The sequence below is a fragment of the Rattus norvegicus genome, chromosome 19, assembly GCF_021556685.1.
Source record: "Rattus norvegicus strain SHRSP/BbbUtx chromosome 19, alternate assembly SHRSP_T2T, whole genome shotgun sequence".
Taxonomy (NCBI): domain Eukaryota; kingdom Metazoa; phylum Chordata; class Mammalia; order Rodentia; family Muridae; genus Rattus; species Rattus norvegicus.
Genome location: NC_141552.1, coordinates 65,823,102 through 65,842,404, shown reverse-complemented (window position 1 = coordinate 65,842,404; position 19,303 = coordinate 65,823,102). Strand labels below are relative to the sequence as shown.

Sequence of the window (19,303 nt, the reverse complement as noted above, 5' to 3'; positions counted from 1 at the left end):
AAGGTTACCCCACTCCACGAGGTCAACACTGACTTCAAACCCTGATGCTGTACCTACTCTCCCTCACCTTCCTTTTCCGTGGTCCATCTCAGCCCTGTAGTCTTGCCAAGGAGGGAGAGAGTGGGAAATTTGGTGGGCACCGTTTAGAGCCGGGTAGCCATGTGGACGAGGGCCCGTGTGGACCAGGTGGGCCCTCTTCGCTGTATGCATGGGCAACATCTCACCCTCCCTGGGCTTCTGTTTCCCTATCTCTGAAATGGAGATTGGAAAAGCCTTTCCTGTCTCATCCTTATCATCTGCCAAGCGCAGGCTGGAAGGGATAGATAAGCTAACGTCTTGCCCAGGGCACAGGCTGTGCTGCCAGAATACGGTCTCCCCTCGACTCTGGCCAGTCCTGGGAATTTGACCTTGGATGGGTCTCAGTACTTGGCAAGCCCAGCTTGGAGGTCATGATGGCTCACTGTGATGCTCCCCAGGGGAGGCCAGCAAGACTTCCTCCTTCCTTGAAAACAAGCAAGCAGAAGATGTCTGCATGACGATGAGGTGGCACTGGAAGAAGGACCAGATGGGGAGATGTGGAGCGGAGGACACCTGCCTCAGGTGCAGGAGAGCGTATTCAAATTGTAAGGGCCGAGGCAGTACCCGTGTGCCCATTCCCGCTGGCCTCCGCAGTAGATCAAACCAGGACTAGCTGGTTCCTGCCCTCCAGCCTTCACCATCCAGCAGGATCTGGGAAGCCGTGTGTGTATGTGCTGTCCCTGAGGCCGTAGCAGCAGAGTCCTAGAGCAACAGAGTAGGAATGGCAGAGGCAGCCCAGGCCAGACCCCCACCCAAGACTCTGAAAAAAGGCGCCTGCTTGGCAGCCTCGGATCAGGAAATCCCGGCTGGCAGGGTGCCACCACCTCCCTGCCACCCTGATCCGTCACCAGCCAGACATATTTCGGATCCTTGCCAGGAAAGGGGGAGGGGTGTTAGGGGGAGGGGGAGGGATGCACCCAGCACCCCCTGCTCCATGCCATCCTTGCTGCTGCCTGTGTGTAATTAACAGAGTAATTAAAAACAGGATGAGTTAATTGGCATTCATTTATGTGGCAGATGTTTTTAATTGAGGCAGGAAACAATTTACCTGTTTACATAAACAATGGCAAAAGCGGGCTTGTAAAACACATTTAAAAAATTTTTTTTTCTCCCTCCCCCTGCCTAAAAAGAAGAATTGAAATCACTGGGTCTCCCCTGTGTAGCCCTGGCCTCACAGTAAGAGTGGGAGCCCCGCAGCGGGGAGGGCGGGTGGCTCCGGTCTGCCAGGAGGAAACATCTGTTTGCCGGTTGCTTCCAGCAAAGACTGTTTCCTTAAATTCTGAGAAAGGATGTGTTGTTCCTAGGGTGTGGGAGTCTGCTTGAGGTGACAGCTGTCCAGGTCACTGTGGCCATTGGGAGGCCTGGCAAAGCAAGGCCCAGACAGATCCGGCCACCCTTCTGGGCTGAGAGGCAGGGCTTCCCTTCCTATGCCTGCGCTGTGAATGTGGTGCTGTGCATGGGTCTGTGAAGAGGGCTACTACCCTTCCCCGTGTGGCAACTGCGATTTAGAGTGAAATAGAAATTACAATTCAGTTCTCTTTCCATAGCCACCTGTCAAAGGCTGGGTACCAAACAAGGGCTCTGGAGCAATAGATGTAGAAGGACTTAGCGATGCAGGGGGACTCAGCAACACATGCGGGGGGAGATCACAGAAAGCTTAGCACATGAGAAAGCCGTCACTCCAGAAGTCGCCTGATTACAGAGACACAGTGCTTACTGTATGCCTCGCCTGCTTTCCACGTTGTAACACGCATGTTAATTACTCTAATTCCACATCGTGTTCCCATGGTAACTCCTGAAAGGGGTAGGATGATTCCCTTGGTGGGGCAGAGCTGAGATCTGAACTCCGGGTCCATACTGGAAAACACCTTGGCTTTGTTGAGTGGAGAAATGCCAAGGTAGGGCAGTTGACTCAGAGACATTTGGTCTGGGGGGTCTTGTTCGGTTTGGTTTGAGACAGTTCTCATTTTGTAGTCCTGGTTGCCCGGGAACTTTCTATGTAGACCAAGCTGACCTCAAATTCATGAAGATCCACCTGCTTGTGCCTCCCAGTGCTGGGATTAAAGGGTGGTTTTCTCTTTTTAAAGAGTAAACATGACCAAAACAGCACTTAGCTAGAAATGCCAGAAAGACCCCAGAGATACAGGAACTGTTAGCTGAGCAGAACCTGGTGGAGGGGACAGGCATGCTGTCCTTGTGTCCAAACACCCAGAAGTCATCTACCCAGGTCACTCACATCTCCTCATTGCCTCCTCACCTGCAGAGGAATGACAGCTTCAGAGGTCGTGTCTGAGGTGACACACTGGCCCAAGGCCAAGCAGGCAGCAAACCCTCAAAATGGTCTTTTCACGAATGTCAAGGGCAGAGGGGACCTGAGGTGTCTAGTGTGCTTTTATGGAATCTGGGCTTTTGGAGACCTTCAGCTGGGAGTTTGCAGATCTCTGGGGACACTTAGGGCAGCATAGAGAATAGAACATTCTGGAGTCCATCAAGCATGAAGGCTTTGATTGGAGAAAGTGCCCCAGGGCTCTACCGTAGAGTGACAGAGGATCCTCCCCAGGTCAGCTTGAATCTGGGCTTCATAGACTAAGCCTTACCTGGAGAGCCAGCCACAGCACTTGTTTGTTTGTTTGTTTGTTTGTTTGTTTGGGGAGATCATGAATAGGGGAGTCAGAGGACAGCATGTGGGAGTCAAATCTCCTTCTCCTCCTGGTTTCGGAGTCGGAACTCAGATCACAGGCATGGGGGCAAGTGTTTTTATCCACTGGGCCATCCCACCAGCCCCACAGACATAAATGTTCAGGTCATCCAGAGGACAACATGCTGGACAAACAGCCTGCAGGGGCTCTGGGCCGGGAGCTGAGTAGCCTTAGAAGAATGTCAGACTTTCAGAGCGCATGGTTGGGGATTGCCCAGGACTGTATAAGCCCTGACCTCGGCAGTAGTGTCCTGACAAGCCCCAACAGAGGCCTAGACCCACGTGGTCTCCCTGGGGCACCTCTGCAAGAGCAGAAAGATCATGGGTTCCCTTTGATGTGGGCTCAGACACAGGTCCTAGGCCTGGATCTTGCTGGGCCTTCTCAGGGCAGCCCTCTATCATGGGTATGGAAGGACAGAATGTTCTCACCTGGGCAAGATAGGAGAATGCTGTAGGCCTGTCCCTTCCGGACTCTTGGGCATTTGGTGCTTGTCCTGTGACCGGGTAGATCATGTCCTCAGGTGGACTCTAAAATTCTAAAGTCCTCTGTGGACTCCAGAGTGTCACCTGCCCTTTGCGTTGTCACTGGAGTGAGCATGAGAACCCTCCAGCGCTTTGGGAAGAATTTCTCCCTGTGCCTTTCACGTACAACCACTAGTCCCTGGTCAGCCTTCAGCATCCACGTGAGCAGTGTCATTATTTTAACGTTGCAGCACACCTCTGTGGGTTCAGGGGGTGTGCCACAGTTCACACGTCTTTAAACAAAAGAAAACACTGGCCATCGGTGGGACCTAGGGCTCCTTGCTTGGCTGGACAGGGCAGTCCTGCTGTTGGCCTCTTCTCAGGGTTTGGGTACTGTCCTGCTTTGGGACATCACAGGGACAGATTTCACTGTTGATGCCAGGCAAAGACCGATTGAGCCAGAGAGGCTTGCCTCACAGTGATGGCGAGGGAGTTCCTTGGGTTTGTCAGTTCCTCATTTTGTCTTGTTTTCCTTTGAAAGAATCCGCACTGGTGTACTCGGGTTTTGTTTTATATCACACTGCTCTGCGGTTCTGATGATTGAACTCGGAGTCTTACCCATGCCAGTACTCAACCACTAGGCTACCACCTCCACTACTCATTTATTCGGGACGAGCCTTTGCTATGTAGTCCTGCCTGGCCTGGAACTCACCTATGTAGATGAGGCAGGCTGTGAACTCACAAAGATCTGCCTGCCTCTCTGCCTTCTGAGTGCTGGGACTAGAAGCATGTACCACCATACCTGGCCTATTATTATTATTTTTTTAAATGTGTGTGTGTGACACATGTTAGTGCCATATGTGGACAGGTACCCACAGAAGCCAGAAGGGAATGTTAGATCTCCTGGAGCTGGAGTTATATAGGTGGCTATGAACCAACCACCCAATACAGGTGCTGGAAACTCCGAGCTTTTAACCATGGAGCAGTCTCTCCAGCTGCTTTGAGACAGGGTGTCACTAAGTTGCCCAGGCTAGCCTTGAACTTGCAATGCTCCCCAGCATCCCAAGTGGCAGCTTGCAATCCTGCACCACCAGGCCCAGGTTCCGGTGCGGTACCTATTTAGTGATTTAAAAACTTTTATTTCATTTTTAAGATTTATTATGTTTAATTATGGGCATGTGGATGTGACTGCAGGCTCCTACAGAGGACAGAGATGTCCGAGCCTCCTGGAGCTGGAGTTATGTGCTGTTCTGAGCCACTTGACATGGATGCTGGGAATCGACCTCCATCCTGTAAACGGGGTGCGTTCCCTTAAGCCCTCTTCTCTCTGAGCCGTCTCTCAGCCCAACTTGCAATGATCTGTTCTCGGTTATCACTGTCCCCCTACTGCCTCCAGCCCAAACAGGGTTCATTCTCCTCCACTACCTAGAGGTGACCCAGGCTTGGCACTGCTGGTGACCGGTGTGAATTATAACAATAAGGACACAATTTAATATAGAGGACAGCGGGGAGGCAGGGGAGGTCCTCACCTGTGCTTTCCACAGCAGCTTCTTCCTCCTCGAACACACACCATGTGTATACATAAGGTCACCTTGTGACCAGCCAGGGTGTTGTGCTTTCTCTCTGGCTTGCATGCCCTTCCCCGGAGAAGACGGACATGTAAACACCAGCCTCCACCACCAGTGCAAGCCTGCTCATACATATAGATACATGCACACACATGCATGCATACATGGATGCATGCACACAGTGCATATATACACAGATACAGGCACATACATGCATGCACACACACATATATACACAGATACAGGCACATACATGCATGCACACACAGATACATGCACATATATGCATGCACACACAGATGCGTGCACACACGCATGTATACACAGATGCGTGCACACATGCATGTATTCACAGACGCATGCACACACTCTGTGTGGGTGTATGTTCAGGTATCTGTGACACAGTATGCATGTGGAGGTCAGAGAACAATCTGGGGTATCAGCGGTCCTCACCTTCTACTTTGCTTGAGACAGAGTCTCTTGTCTGACGGGACATATCAGGCTAGCGGGTCACAAGCTTCTGAGGTTATCTTGCCACCACCCCCATCTTGCTCTAGGGACACCAAGAGGTCAGGCATGCATCAGGGCTTCTAGATCTGAACTCAGATATCCACGCCTTTACATCAAGCCCTTTACTCAATGAGTCATCTCCCCTGCCCCACATTTTTCCTTACTGATGGCGTTTTTCTTGTCCCTCCGCTGGAAGGCTTGGTTCTGGTCTCTTTCAGAGACATAGTGAGGTACCCTTCTAAGTGCCCTGGGTCATAACCTAGCTGGGCACAGTCAGTGCCAATGAAGCAGGTGGGAAGTACCCAGGTAGCCACAACCCAACCTCATTATTCCCATTTGTCCTTATTAAGCTGTGCTGGGCTGCGAGGTGACTTCTTGGTGACATGGCAGGAAGGGTGCAGACCCATCTACATCCCTTGAATGCCAGGACCCATGCTGAGTTAAGGGGGCCCTTCCTCCCTGTCCTTCCCCAAGCCTGGCAGCCTCCCCTGGCAGTGGGCGGCCCAGATGGTGAGGCACCTCCCCCACGGCTCTCTGGGAGTTGTTGGCTGTGCAGCCCTAGCAGCTGGGGGAGGAATGTGTTTCCTTTGCGAGCCAGCCGCAGGGTGAGCAGGCCTGGACATCTGGATCCCATTCGCAGGCTTGTGGACAGTATGGAAGACTTTAATTCCAGTGCTCCCCATCCTCCCCTGCCTTTTAACTCTGTTTGGCCCAGGGTGCTGTGAGCACAGAGCATGCCAGGGTTCTGGGTGCTCTCACAGGTAGGCGTGGCCTTCAGCATCTTCTTTTGGGGAATCAGAGCTCAGATTCTTGCTCTGGAAGCATCACAGCACTCTGTCCTGCAGGAGTGCCACCCCATTTTTTTTTGGACTCACTTTTTCTCCACGTTTTTTTTTTCCTGCAGTTAAGATACACAGTGTCACCTGTATAAATTGTCACTCAGGGGCCACTTCTCCGTATCAGTGAATGGCATTTGTGTGACATGCTTATAAGAGGAGTCCTTGAGGTATAGCCACACAGAAGAAAATAGAAAACCACACAGTCTGAAGACAACTCTGCGTGCACACATGATCAACAGACATTGCCTGATGGGCCCCTCCCGTCCAGGGAAAGTACCTTCCTGTCTTTGAACACCATACTAAGCTGTTTGCAAAACGTCATACCCAGGCACCAGCGCGCGGGGTGTGCTCGTTGGAGTCTGGCTTCTTCACCCAGCTGTGTGTTTCTGAGGTGGAGTCATGATACGTTCCTTTCTCACTGTGGTGTGGATTTTGGCTGTTTAGCTATGGCAGTTCTCGATGGTCGGCTTTTTTGGTTTCCATTTAGGCCTCTTCTGATCAATTCTCTGCTCATGAGTTACAAAGCTGCTACGCCTTGGGTCCGCCAGTATGCTTGACAAATGCTGGCCCGTGGGTTTCCAACACAGGATGTCCCAGTCAGTTGTTGGTGTGTAACAAAGCACCCCAGACTGAGCTCTGGTGCTACCACTGATCTCCTGCAGGGGGCGCCTCGGATGAGCTCCTCAGGCTGCTATTCTGTCCTCAGCGGGTGGTGTGGGAATTTTCTCCGGGGGTGGGGGGGTGGGGGGTGGGGGGATGGGCGGTTGAATCTGTCAGGCAGAGTATGCGTGGGGGTTACAGACAGAGAGCATAGCTGTACCAAAGCAGCTGCAGTGGACTGTCTGCACCCGGCATGGATGAGAGCCGCCCCCAGCCACAGAGATCAAATCTTTCCCTAGTCTCCCCCAGGCGATATATACTCTAGCACCCATCCTAGATCCTGAGGTGCAATTAGGGCAGAACAGCATACAGATGGCTAGGGGGTGACTAGAATATCAGATAAGGGGCCATGACCCTCCCGCCCCATCCTCTGAGGGAATTGTCAGCAGTCCCCAGCCCGATCATGATGGATTCCTGTGAGCAGGCACAGTTGATCTGATGAAGATGGCAGGTCTTTTGCTCAGAAGGTAGTGCGACAGCCGGCCTCGTCTTCAGCTCTATGGTTGGCCTGGCGGAGGCTTGCAGATCTTTTGAGTGCTAGGCACTCTGGACCAGCTGGACCCGTGTGTGTGTGTGTGTGTGTGTGTGTGTGTGTGTGTGTGTGCATGTGGGGTGTGTGTGTGTGTGCATGCATGTGGTGTGTGTGTGTGTGCATGTGTGTGTGTGCATGTGCATGTGGGGGGTGTGTGTGTGGGCATGTGCATGTGGGGTGTGTGTGTGTGTGTGTGCATGTGCATGTGCATGTGGGGGGTGTGTGTGTATGCATGCATGTGGTGTGTGTGTGTGTGCATGTGCATGTGGTGTGTGTGTGGGGTGTGTGTGTGTGCATGTGTGTGTGTGCATGTGCATGTGGGGTGTGTGTGTGTGCATGTGCATGTGGGGTGTGTGTGTGCATGTGGGGGGTGTGTGTGTGTGCATGTGCATGTGGGGTGTGTGTGTGTGCATGTGCATGTGGGGTGTGTGTGTGTGTGCATGTGCATGTGGGGTGTGTGTGTGTGTGCATGTGCATGTGGGGTGTGTGTGTGTATGCATGTGGTGTGTGTGTGTGTGTGCATGTGCATGTGGGGTGTGTGTGTGTATGCATGTGGTGTGTGTGTGTGTGCATGTGCATGTGGGGTGTGTGTGGGGTGTGTGTGTGCATGTGTGTGTGTGTGTGCATGTGCATGTGGGGTGTGTGTATGCATGCATGTGGTGTGTGTGTGTGTGCATGTGCATGTGGTGTGGGGGGTGTGTGTGTGCATGTGTGTGTGTGCATGTGCATGTGGTGTGTGTGTGCATGTGTGTGTGTGCATGTGTGTGTGTGCATGTGCATGTGGGGTGTGTGTGTGTGTGTGTGTGCATGTGCATGTGGGGTGTGTGTGTGTGTGTGTGTGTGTGTCTGTGTGTGTGATGCCCCCCAGTGGTCTGAACCTGTTTACCCATAGTTCCACAAGGGAGCAGGTGGGGCTGGCAGCAGGTGACACCAAGCTGTACTGTCTTACGTCTCTTTCACCGCATCCTGATGGCCAGAGCAGGTCTGAGGCTGAGTCTGTTCAAAGGACCAGCAAGTGGCCGTGTCTCTCCAGAACGAGCTGGTGTCAAGGCCGCAGAGGAATGCTGCTGTGTAATGTGGAGTGACCGGAACAGGATAGGAGAAGTATCCCAGTGCCGTGCTTTCCCCCATGGATAAATGGAGTTCTGACACCCCACAGCTTTATCGTGGAAAACGCTCTCTGTAAAGAGGAACCTGTCTAACGTGTCAGGCATGATGAGGACGGCCTTCTTCCTCTGTGGCCCCACCACCCCCATGTACAAGTCCCGCCCACCCATGGTAGGTACTCGTCCTAGACTCTTCTCTATTTCTCTTCCCTCAGTTTCAGTGGTGATGATACCCAGGGCCTACCACATACTAGGCAAGTACTCTTCCACTAACCTACACCCCCAGGTCATTTCTCTATTTTTTGCTTCTGAAACGGGAGTCTTGCTGCATGGACCAGGCTGGTCTAAAACTTGCAATCCTCCTGCTTCAGACTCTCAAGTAACAAGCTCACGGATGAACACATTGAGCCTCAACTCTGAGCATGTGAGTTGGTGCACATGCCCTGCTGACTCTCGTGAGATGTGCTGGGTTCTACCTCCTTGACTTGTAGGTGAGAAACCTGAAGCTCGGTGTAGGAAACAGCCAGTAATGTTCCCACGGTGAGCTGGAACCCAAGTTGCTCCATTCCTGCCTGCCTCTTGTCCTCCCGGACTTTAAAGATGGGGAAGAGTCAGCCTCCCATCACAGGGAGCAGGGCAGACTTGGCATCTGCGAAACTCTTGCATTTGCTGCCTCAACCAGCCTCACCCCAAAATGCGCTCCCATTTTGCTGGTGGGTACCAAAGATCAGAGTTATTCGAGGTAACCCCTTAGTTTTCACAGTTAGAATAGGAACCAGGTCTCCTGCCTTCCAGCCCTCCCCTATTACTCTGGTGACCTTTTGACCTTCATTGTTACCATGGACCAGGGACCATGGGGTTCTTGGGTTCTTCTTGAGATGACCCAGTGCTGGACCAGAGGAAGGGCAGTGGCAGTGGCAGGCAGGGTTAAAACCAGAGAGTGGCACTGAGTCAGACCTCTGAGAGCAAGGCAGGGCCAAGAAGAACCAACCCTGCTTGACTCGAGGTCCTGTCACCACTGGGGCAGAAGGGCTGCCTGGCCAATAGAACACAGAGCAGGAAACACTAATCCCTGTATTTTGGTATTATTACTTATTCATGGCCGTGAAGGCTGATGGAGACCAGATGTGGGAAGCCACTGAAGCAGACACCTGGGACTCATTAGGGCCGAATCCCACCCACTCCCAAGTTCCTTGCCTGAGGGATCAAAGCTGGGTGCTTCTGATCCTAGCCTTGAACAGGACAGGATGGAGCTCAGCCCCTAGGTCAGACTCCTCTCCTAGACACGGAGTCTCCCAGAGGAAGCCCTCAGCTCTTTGCTGTGTCTTGGGCCTGGGAGCCCAGGTCTAACCCAGCCCTTCTGCTGGAGACCAGCGCCCAAATTCCTCCTGTGAATCCCACAAGAAAGCTCCAGAAGAGAGCCAGTATGTCCTCTGGAAGTTTGTCCTGGGTTGAAAAGATGACAGTCTTACACGAGTCCTCTAATGACCAGATGTTGTAGCTAGGCCTCAGTGTCCAGGACAGGAGCCCCGACGTCCCCACACCAAGACCAGGCCTTGGCCAAGGATGGGGGATGGGAAGGATAGACCAACGCCTGTTAGATCAGTGGCCTCAAAGGACTTGTACCCCAGTGGCTGTGCTGCCTATCAGCCAACACCTTTCATTTTCAAAAGGGCCCATCCGAATGTTAGGCAGTTCGAAACCCCTCAGGACCAGAATTGCTGGGACACGTCCGTGATGCACAACCCATGGCTCTGAGTAGTCAAGGAAGGCAACTCTGTCGGTATGGAGCTGCGGTTCTCTAGCTCCCTTTTGTCCCCAGCCTGTGGGCCTCCCAGCATGTCCCTGTCGCATCGTCCTGATGGTCCTGAGGCATCCTGAAGTGCACCTTTGCTGGGTTGGTTCGCACCATGTCACGATCCCACGTATCTGGGCTCCCTGTCCACTGCTTTGCTTGTGAGTGTGCAGAATGAGAGCTTGCTGTGAAGGGTATCCGGTTATCTGTGATTAGATGAGGCTGTCGGTCTTCGAGGGTTGAAAGACCTCTAATCTCCTATGACATTTGTTTATGTAGTGTATGTGTGTGAGGACATACTCCAGGGTGCATGTGTGAGGGTCAGAGGACAACTTATAGAGTTGGTTCACTGACTTGCACCGTGTTGGTTCTGGGGTTCAGTCGGTCTCAGGTTGTCAGGTTTGGTGGCAAATACCCTTATTCACTGAGTCGTCTTGCCAGCCCTGCAAAGCCATTTTAAATGGAGATCTCTAAATGGATGGATGAGTGAGTGGGTGGATGGCACAGGTAAGTGGGTGGATGGGTTGTGTATGAGTGATACATTCATGGGTTAATGGGTGGGTGCTGGTTAGGGATAGGAGGAATGGGTGGAAAAGTAGATGGATGGATAGATGGACGTGGGCGACCGACCAATGGTGGGTGGGTGGATGGATGGGTGGATGGATGGATGGGTGGATGGATGATGGATGGATAGATGGGTGGGTAGGCAGAAGGATAGAGAGATGAATGGATGGATGATGGATGGATGGATGGGTGGGTAGGTGGATGGATGGGTGGATGGATGGATGGATGGATGGATAGACGAAAGGCCTGTAAATGGATGACTGGGTAGATGGATGAGTAGATGATGGATAGGTGGATGGATGGATAGATGGATGGATGGATGAGTAGATGTGTGGATGAATGGATGGATAGATGAATGGATGGTTGGATGGATGAGTGGGTGGGTAGATGGAAGGCCTGTAAATGGATGACTGGGTAGATGGATGAGTAAATGATGGATAGGTGGATGAATGGATGGGTAGATGTGTGGATGGATGGATGGATGATGGATGGGTGGATTGATAGATGGGTAGATGATGGATGGATAGGTGGATGAATGATGGATAAGTAAGTGGGTGGATGACGGATGGATTATGGATAGGTAGCTGGATGGTGGTTGAGTGGGTGGAATGATGATAGGTGGATGGATAGGTGAATGATGGATGGGTGGGTGGAGATGGATGTAAATACTGCCGGAGACACTTTAGTAGCCTGTGTGGGGGCATCGAAATGCTGCAATATTCCAAACAGTCTTACCGTCTGTGGTCTCTGGCAGCCATGGGACTCCCCGCCTCTCAGTTTTCCCATCTTTCCCATGGGAATGCTGTTGCCCAACTTTCGGGAGCCTCCAGGGAGCAGATTCATCAAAACAAAACAAAAGACCACAGTCACGACAAAGATACGAAGGGAGAGAGTGGAGTTCTGGAGGAGGTAGGGTTTCCACAGAAGGACCCTAGCCAGTGCAAAGGCTCTGGGGCAGGAGCATCTGAGGCAGGAGAGTGAGACTGGATGGTGAGCAGAGAGGGGACAGTCAGCCTTAATTGGCAGGCTTGGGAATGTGTCCTGGGGAGTAGCTGACCCTACTGAGTCTGAGGAAATCCAATCATGTGGGTTTACCTTGGCCTTGGTGGCATAGGATTGGACCACTGCCCAGGCAAACGTAGGGACTAGAATCCAGAGATAAGGGCTCTGTGGTCTTTACACACTGTGGCATTGCAGTGACCTCAAGTGACCTTGAGTATTGGGATAATCTACCAAGTTATGGGGATGCATGAGATGGTGATCTCATCTCTCAGGATCTCCTATCTTTGACCATCTCACATTTCCTACAGGATAGCATAGTATCTCTCATGTCTGTCTCTGACATTCTATCTATCTATCTATCTATCTATCTATCTATCTATCTATCTATCTGTCTATCTCTCTCTCTCTATCTATCTCTCTCTCTCTCCCTCCTTCTGTTAGTGTAAGGGAGATGTGGGGAGGGAGTTTGAGTGCACATGTTGTGGAAGCCAAAATTACAGCCCCGCGTGTCATGCTTCAGGTGTCGCCTACCCCTTTTCACGTTTGAAAACAGGGTCTCTTGAAACTCGCTAAGTAGACTGGCCAGCCAGCAAGCCCCAGGAGCCCTCTCTCCCACTCTGCACCCAGTGCTGGAATTACAAGAAGGTGCCACTGTGCTCAGTTCCCAATACATGGGTACTAGGGATCAAACTCAGAGTCTTGGTTTGATTTCCAGTACCAACTTACCCACAGCCCTAGAACACTGTAGGTTCGTGACCGAAAGAGAAAATAGCCCTTGCTAGCACACAGCTTCCTTCATCCAATGGCATGCTGTATACCTTTGAATTTTCACTGGGGTCCCCAAATCATAGATGTAGAAACAGATAGCCCTCCTAGGTCACAGTGTCCTGTGTCTGAACCTATTGTTGCCAAGCGTGCTTTGGTCTTCTACCTTTGATTGAGGACTTTGCTATGGGACACTGGGTGCCCTCCCCCAGTATTGAGGGGTTACATGGTTAGGCCTGGGAGCCTTGATACCTCCATGTGCTTTCAAGCCCCTGCCTGCCCACGGTCAGCCCAGAAGTAAAGAGACAGTCTGGCCCTTTCAGCAGCTTTGTCCAGTCTCCAAGAAGAAGAAACTTCACATCTGACCTCCTCCTGGAAGAGGTCACACTTACTGTGCCTCAGTTTCCTTATCTGCCAACCACATGGGTTTATGGTGGGTGGGGACAGCAGGAGGTGACACACACAGAGCATCTCGGCTTTGACTTTGTGCTCACACCTGCCTCTGAGACCTGTCGATGTACACAGTGACCTAGGTCACAGCAGGGGTCAGTCAAGCCAGGCTCTGAACTTGGTAGGGACAGAAAGGTCTGAAGAGACCCAGCTAGAAAGATTGTCAGCTCCATGCTGGACCTAGGCCAGTTCCCAGCTGGGAGGGCGGGCTGGGAACCACAGCCGAAGGGGACAGTGATGGATGGAGTGGCCTGTTCCGGCACATTCCGTGTTCTTTCCCACAGGCCCCGCCTGGCTTCCTCTGTGGATGCTCAGCATGGACAACACGGGGCTCCCCTGGGCCCGCAAGCAGCTACAGGGCCTGGGAATTTTCTGGAGGGTGGGAACAGGATGGGAAGTAGCAGAGACTGAGATGGGCTGGGGAGGAGCCAGGCCCTTCTCACCCTCTTTCTCCCCAGAGATTGTCCTAGGCTTTGCGGACTTGAGGCACCAGAGGATGGTGCCACTGCCTGCTGGCTCCCTACTCATTCACGTCCCTCAGGGGATCCCCAAATCCCCTCTGCCAGACCCTATATGCAGTTTCTAGGATCCAGGATAGAGAGACTGAAAAGTCCCTTTCTGGGGAGGATTGGCGGGAAGATACCATCATATATATATGTGTGTGTGTGTGTGTGTGTGTGTGTGTGTGTGTGTGTGTGTGTGTGTGTGTATACATATATATATGTATGTATATTGAAAGGCTGGACATGCTTTAGAGACCTTGGAAACTGGCTGGGGTCACCGGGCTGTAGGGCCTCTGAGACCAGCAGGGCAATCTACCCAAACCTAGTTATATTTCTGGCTTCTCAGCTGGGCTTCACTGGACCACTCTGTGCCTTAGTTTCCCAACCTGTAAGGTGGAGCAGGATTGTAGGGTTGAGGGCTGTTGGGAATATCAAATGAGGCTCTCGTAAAGCAGACATTCCTCTCCACAGAGAAGAGAGCCACGTGTTAGACTGTATGATGCCATGAGAGCCTTACCTCCTTCCCTCGGGATGAAGGAGCTGGGCATGGGGCTCCTCCCACAGCATCCCCGACCTGCGACCTGCATAGCACCAGAAGTGAAATGCTGTCCTAAGTCAAGCAGCAAGCACTAAGGAGCTGGTGACAGATGTTCCCCAGAAACCACTCTAGGTGGGGTGACCACACAACCCTGTGTGCTCTCTGCTGGTATGAAGGTTGACCTGGGGGCACGGGCATGGATGTGGCTCCCTGGGCATCTCTGGGCTTTATCCACATGGTTCTCACTGTGGCTGCACCATGCCAGTTGCCTGTATTAAAAAAACAAAACACACATAAAACAAAAAACAAAAAAAAAAACAAAAACCAAAAAACCACCACAGCAATGGCTTGGCTAAGAGCTGGTGCACAGTACCCATCCTGGATGCCCCACCCACATCCGTGAGCCCTGACAGCATCCTTTGGAACACAGGGTCAACAAGGCTGCACCCAAGACTGCTGTGATGTTTACTCGCACCTGCTCACCCCACAGATCCAACTAAACAGGCAAAAGAACCTCTACCCAGCTACCTGGGAACACAACGTAGAACCTGGGGACACAGGCCTGGGCAGGTGGGGACAGAAAGGACAGCACGGCTTGGGACTGATGGACAAGACCCAGCTCTGTACTGCACAGCTGAGTGGTTTTGGAGAAATCACTTCCTGGGCCTCCCTCAGTTTCCCCTTTGTGGAAAGGTGGAGCTGTAACAGTGCCTCTAGGAGAGTGTGAAGGCAGATTCCAGCAGAAGTATGGCTGAGGCCAGGGGGTTGACCTTGGTGGAACAAAAGGGAAGGACACAGCTCCAAGGTGCCTAGATTTCAGCGTGGTCTGGGTCTCCCCAGCACTGCTCTGGGTACACCGACCTCCCACTAGCACTTACAGGCCTGCTGAAAAGCAAGAACTCCCTCTCGGTGGGTTCCCAGGTCATCCGATAGTGGAGTATGGTACCTGGTCAGTTCTTGCCCAGGCTCACGTGGAATGTGTCTAGAGGGTCCTGGGGGAAGCGGGGCAGGAAGATATAGTCTGGGAAGGACAGGTCTATTGGTCTCAAACCTGCCATTGACTTTTCGGAGCCTGTGGGAGCCACGCCGCCTTCCCAGCCACTGCAGCGCGAAGAGGAACAGTAATGGGAATTAACAGTGAATCTGGAGATGCAGCTCAGTGGGTAGCTCCTGTAGCTTCTGTACTGTGCACAAAACCCTGGGTTCAAACCCCAGCACCCATACACCGGCGCGGCGGCACACACTTGTAATCCCAGCTTTCAAAAAGCAGAAGCAGAAGGATCAGAAGTTCAAGGCCATCTTTGGCCACACAACAAACCTCTAAATAAATAAAATATTGGTGGTACAGGTCCCTATGAATGACACCCCCACCTCTTTTCACACACTCACACACACACACACACAAACACGCACACAAACACTCTCACACACACACTCATACACACAAACACACACACCTGTGAGCACACATGCATATGCACACACACACACACTCACACACACCTGTGAGCACACATGCATACGCACACACACACACACTCACACACACAAACACACACACCTGTGAGAACTCATGCATATTCGTGCACACACACACACACGCACACGCACACACACACACACCCTCAGGAAAGTGAGTGACACACACACACACCACCTCAGGGAAGTGAGTGGTTTTCATACTTTAGAGGTAAGAGACTCAGGCTCTGGGAGATGCCTCTCAGAGCCCGCCCCTCCCACCTGACCTACCCAACTATCAGCTGGCCCTTGAGCACTGACCTCCAGGCTCCCTCTACCCTTTCTCTGAGGGTCCTGGCATGGTACTCCAGAGAGATACTTCCTCATGGAATTCCTTCCCTTAGTCATCACCTCCTGGTGGCTACAATCCACAAGGAAGCCTTGCAGATGGGTTGACCAGGGAGCAAGGTGTCTGCAGTGTGGACAGTCCAGGGGAACTGCCAGGAGGAGTTAAGTTAGAGAAGGAAACAAGATACCCAGGGCATGCTGGGAGGTGGATGCCCTTAGGCTGCTGGGGGAAGGCAAGGAAAGTGTAAAGGCAGAGGGGGAGCAACCCCAGACCTGGAGGCTGCTGACCAGTCCGAAGAAGAGGACCAAGTCCCCACGCTCACTAGCTTTTGATCCAGTGTCTATGTGTGCTGTGTGATTTGGAGCAGATCATGACACTGCAGTGTGCCCCACCCTCTCTGTGAAACGGGCTTTGAGTGGAATCAGGGCCTCAAGACTTCTGTGAGGACAAATGACAGCCGTGAAGTGCTGGGAACAGAGCTCTTCTGGCAATAAACATTTCAGGTTCTGAGGCAGAGGGATGACCCCTGGCCTCTAGGATCCACATCCTATAAACAAGAGGGAAAATTAAGCCTCTATAGGTCACTAGGTGACTAGTGACCCTATGACATCACGGGCATGCAAGTGACAGCCAGTATGTCATGGTACCCTGGCCCGTGGCACCAGTGGGCCTATCGTTATGATACTAACTAGCCATTCTCTCTCTGCACATGTGTGCGGAGAGAGAACGGCTAGTGCCAGTGCTGGCCTAGCTGCCTACGGTGCTGCTACTCGGTTGGCTTTACTTTGGAACCTGAAGTTCAGGTGAAGCCACTTCCCCTCTGTGAAAGGCTTCAGAGACACAGAGTGACCCCAGTGTCCTGGGCCTGTGACCAGAGCCAGCCTGGTACTTGAGACATTTGGCCCTGGCGATACCCTCCCGGGCAACCCCATCTGCCCGAGGGCCCAAGGGCAGACTGGACAGATGAAGGGCTGTTGAGGACGGAGCGCTCCATGCCGAGGCAGCCAGTCCCAGTTGCCTTCTTTGGTTGTTGTCACCGGAGACTGGCCATCAGCCCTACAGCCAGGCATGGTGTTGATAGGTCCCCACAGCTGCGGCCACACATGTGCCCAGCCATCAGCCTTTGGACAGTTGAGGGAGGGGAGGGGCTGAGCGCTGGCAGGAGGGGGGCCAAAGCCACAGCTGGGGGACAGCAGGTGCCGCAGCCTGGGTGGCTTCTGTGTGCCATCTGCTCCCCTTCTGCCCCTCCTCGTGGGCCCAGCAAGATGGGGGCTTCTTGCCTCTTCCATACAGACCCAGACACAGGTCATCATGGACCACTGGGTTTGTCTAAAGTGTCTCTGAGCTTCTCTCCCCCCTGCAGACCAGGCAGGGGGCTAGGGAAGGGCTTCACTGTTTCCAGCCTGCCGCCTGGTAGATGTCACTTCCTAATCACCAGCCACAGAGGTGGGGTGACCTAGACTTACATGAGTCTGCCAACGATGGGACCCTGAAATGGGATGCAGGATGGGAAAGGCTGAGGGGTGGTACCCAGAGTTGCAATGAGGACAGCTAAGAGACTCTGTGACTCTGTCCCCACTCTTCCCTGCCCATGGAAGACCCTGTGGGTATAAGCGTGGAGGGCAAGCAGTAATTGGAGCAGAGAGGTCTGCTTTCTGCTCGTAGCAGGCAGAAGCCCGCCATTGCTGTCTCTGGAGAGCTGGGCTGCTTGACAGAGATAGCTCACACAGGTCTTTTCATCTACCCTGCCTGACCACACCTTATGGTAAAAGGGAAGCCCCAGGGGTTACCATGCTCCCCAAAGTATGCCCAGAGCAAGGCCTGCCCTTTGGTCTTAGGTTGAGCCTGTCTGTGAAGCCCTAGGATGTGCAGGGTCCACCTGACCCTCAGTTCACCCTGGCTTTTATTACTATCTTAGCTTCTTCCTACTCAGCTGCCCCTGAGCTGAGCACCTTGATGGCAGTTGGGTCACTCGAACATAGCTGGTAATGGATGTCCTGAGCCAATGGGTCACATTTCAAGGATCAGGCCCTAGGCACCCTGACATCATCCACAAGCCTCCCATGGGGGTCCCAAGGACCCCAAGGCAGGAGATGGTTAAAATAGTGGCTCCACACCCCAAGCCAGTTCCCCTGTCCCCCTGGGCAGATCCCAGAGGAGAGTCCCAGCATCTAGAAATCTGGGATCATCACCCCTCATATAAATATAGATACTCAAGAGTGGATCAGGAGAATTGAGATGGGGCCTGAGCACGGGGCCTGCATTGTGAGCTCCCACACGGACACTAGTCCCGACGAGCCCACCTTTGGCCTGCGTCTTTGCTCCACCTGTGCTCAGATGCTAGCCACCTGTGAGAACACCTGGGGCTCCCACAGGATGGTTGGCATCAGGAGTCCACCTGGAAGCTCAGGCCTCTGCCCAGGTGCTGGCCAGCCTGTTCTGCCCTCGGCTGCTTAATCTCTTTCTCTCTCTTTCTTTCTCCTTAGCTCACAGGAAGGAGAAGGCTGCAGCAATGCCAGACTCCCCGGCTGAAGTGAAGACGCAGCCCCGGTCCACACCCCCCAGCATGCCGCCCCCTCCTCCCACCTCATCCCAGGGAGCCACACGACCACCCTCCTTCACACCTCACACACGTGAGTCTCTCCCCCTACCCTGCCCATACCTCGAGGGTAGAATAGATGGAGTCATTGGGAATTCTGTACTCGTGTGTCTAACGGAACATGACTGACTCTGTGACCCGTTGGCAGCCTAGTCTTAGGCTCAGAGACGGACACCTCCTACTTGCTGTACAACTTTGGGTAAGCTAGGTGCATTAGCGCTCCGGCCTGGCTTCCTCATTTGTAGAGTGGGGGCCTGCTGGGGTCCCTGCCTTACAGCCATTGTGAAAAGGAAGTAAGGTACCAGACATTAGCACCAGCCTACAAGCGCTGATGTCCGAAGGCCCCAGGTACTTAAACTCAGCTCAGCGGCACAGAGCAGAGGCCACCGTGGGGGACTCCAGGGAGCCTAGCGCAGGAGTGTTGTCTCTCTTCCATAGCCACCTCTTTCCCTCAAAAGATTGCATCTTAAACTGAGCAGTTGGGAAATTCCCAGGGTTGGGCCACTAGAGGGGCCAGCGTCCCATCGCCCTCCCCCAAGGAAGAGGTTTAAGAGTTTGCCCCAAGTGTTCTGGTAGGGAGAAGAAGCCATGCGCTGCCGTCCCCATTGCAACCCTTGATGACATGTACCTGAGGGACCCTTCCTCAGATCTCACACTGAAGCAAGATCCCTCTCTGTGGGAGAGGCTTCAGTAACTCAGCCTGGTGTCACCTACTTTCCGGGGCATGTACGCTTCCTCTGGCCTCTTCATCCCTGGACACGGAGCGCCAACTCTGCCCTTCGAGTTAAAGCTCTTAGTGAAGCTTTGCTGCTTAGAGAAAGGCTGAG

General features: G+C 53.0%; 1 protein-coding gene across 6 annotated transcripts in view; it reads left to right on the top strand.

The window, feature by feature from the left end:
* Cbfa2t3 (CBFA2/RUNX1 partner transcriptional co-repressor 3) overlaps nucleotides 1-19,303 on the top strand; it is a 73,920-nt gene that overhangs the window by 31,057 nt on the left and 23,560 nt on the right. For all 6 annotated transcript variants that reach the window (XM_087594913.1, XM_087594918.1, XM_087594916.1 and 3 more), the window contains exon 2: nucleotides 18,364-18,510. In XM_087594913.1, the coding sequence (XP_087451039.1) occupies nucleotides 18,364-18,510 (147 nt within the window). The remainder of the gene's footprint in view (nucleotides 1-18,363; nucleotides 18,511-19,303) is intronic.